Source organism: Propithecus coquereli, unplaced genomic scaffold, assembly GCF_000956105.1.
Source record: "Propithecus coquereli isolate 6110/MARCELLA unplaced genomic scaffold, Pcoq_1.0 Scaffold161, whole genome shotgun sequence".
Classification (NCBI taxonomy): domain Eukaryota; kingdom Metazoa; phylum Chordata; class Mammalia; order Primates; family Indriidae; genus Propithecus; species Propithecus coquereli.
Window position 1 is genome coordinate 1927883 of NW_012140636.1, and position 2063 is coordinate 1929945.

At 33.8% G+C, this 2063-nt stretch overlaps 1 protein-coding gene across 1 annotated transcript in view; it reads left to right on the plus strand.

The window, feature by feature from the left end:
* The first annotated feature begins 413 nt into the window (after positions 1-413).
* The window catches only part of MTTP (microsomal triglyceride transfer protein), a 91722-nt gene continuing 90072 nt past the window's right edge, over positions 414-2063 (plus strand). The window contains exon 1 of the mRNA XM_012641076.1: positions 414-670. Within this exon, the coding sequence (XP_012496530.1) occupies positions 610-670 (61 nt within the window). The 5' untranslated portion in view covers positions 414-609. The remainder of the gene's footprint in view (positions 671-2063) is intronic.

A 2063-nucleotide genomic window follows, 5' to 3' on the forward strand; every position in this document is an offset into this window, starting at 1 on the left:
AGTTTGAAGCGATTGGTGGCGGTATGACTTAACACTTTAAATTTAAATCCTAAAATTCAGGGTGATTTTATAATAGCATACGAAGAATATAAAAATTCAAAGATGACCATGTGAGACAGACCAAAATTCAACTAGGTTTAGCTGAGTTGGAGAATCCTTAGTACCCTCCCACATACGGTGTTGAAACGTGAAGATAGGCGGTTAATGGTATAGACATGATGATGATTCTGTATGAGCAGGAAAGTAGCACTATCACTCTTCTTGGACTGTCCCTCAGTACTTCTGCATTTATAGGAAGATAGACTGGTTTGGTTTAGCTCTTAAAAGTGAAAACTTTTTAATTTTCCTTTTTGGGCAAAAAAAAAAAAAAAAAATTGAAAGGAGTGACGACCGAAAACTGCAGGCCCCACTGTGTTTAATCATTAATAGTGAGCCCTTTGGCTAACTCAGGTCCTGATTTTGGAGTTTGGAATCTGACCTTTCCCTAAAGATAAACATTATTGTGGCAGGTTGTGAGTAGGGCCACTTTCTCACTGGCTGCCATCGGCAGAGTCCTCTTCTCAGTGACTCGTAGCTGGAACCTGGATGCAACAGGGATAGCCAGTCACTATGATTCTTCTCGCTGTGTTTTTTCTCTGCTTCATTTCTTCATATTCAGCTTCTGTTAAAGGTAAGTTTGTGTTGCCTTTTGCTAAAATTTAATTTCAATCTTTGGGGGTAAAAAGTGCGTGCGTGTGTGTGTCAATAGTGAAAGAGTTTCTCACTAAACCGTCTGAAAAACGATGTAACTTTGGAATGTTTTTGAAAGCATGGGTTGAAATGAACACCAAATTCAAATTCCTACATACATTAAGAAAACAGAGGTTCCTTTTAGTTTCAGTCCCTCAGACAAGGGTGTTTTTGCTTGAGCTTCTCATTCATGGTCTATGTTTTAAAGGGGAAAAAGAGCTGCCAGCTATTGTTACCTGCCACCGTTGGTCACACTGAATGCAGCTCCTTCATTTGAATTGTAAATGAGGATTTCAAAAAAAATCCAGTCCTTAAATTTCTTTCTAGTTGCTTAGCAATGTGACATCAAGAAGAATTAGACCCAATGGAAAAAGGCATTTAATTTGCCAAAGAATTATGAATGAAATGGTAAAACATGTATTCAATTCTATTATCATTCAAAAGTGATGGAATTATTACAGTCAGTGAATTAAAGAAAATAAAATTATATGATACAGGTTTAAGAAATAAGAGTTACTATCTTTAGAAGAATAGTGTGGCTAGTTACAGTTTCTACTTTAAGATGAAATTGATTTTTAAAAAACACATATAAATTATTACCCTCAGAAAAAGCAAGAGAGAAAACAAACATTTTGTGAGGAATGGTTTCAAAAAGCTGTATGAAATGTATTGATATAGAATCTTGTTTAAAATCGGCTAGATTATAAACCTGTATTTCTAAATGCTGCCTTGTGTAAAATGATCACTTTTTAGAGTATCTTAAGAAGATACACTCTTAAAACCAATTGATCCAACATACAACTTAGCATGATAGGGACAGATTTTAAAACTCTATACTCCATAAGTATTTGATATAAAACAATTCACTTACAAACTTTAAAAACCTGTTTGGGATAAATGGGGCTTTTGATCATAAAGTAAAGTTTTCCTCAAGATTTTTTGTATGGAAAATTTCCACAGGAGGAAAAAAGGCAATGTTCATTATTGTGGCAATAAATAGATGGCTAAATTTAAATGAATTCACCTAAGCAATTCAAACTTTAGGGTATGGAAAATTTCCACAGGAGGAAAAAAGGCAATGTTCATTATTGTGGCAATAAATAGATGGCTAAATTTAAATGAATTCACCTAAGCAATTCAAACTTTAGGGTTTTGAAATAAGGCAATATTTTCACCAGTTTCTAAAATGTTCACTTTTTAAAAATATAGTTCTTACTTGGATGAAAGAAATTTTTTAATAAGAAAAAAGCAAAGATTTATGAGTTATCATCTCCTCAGGGCTAGCCAGGGAATCTTTCTGAATCCTTTTTAAAAATATAGTTCTGAATTCACCC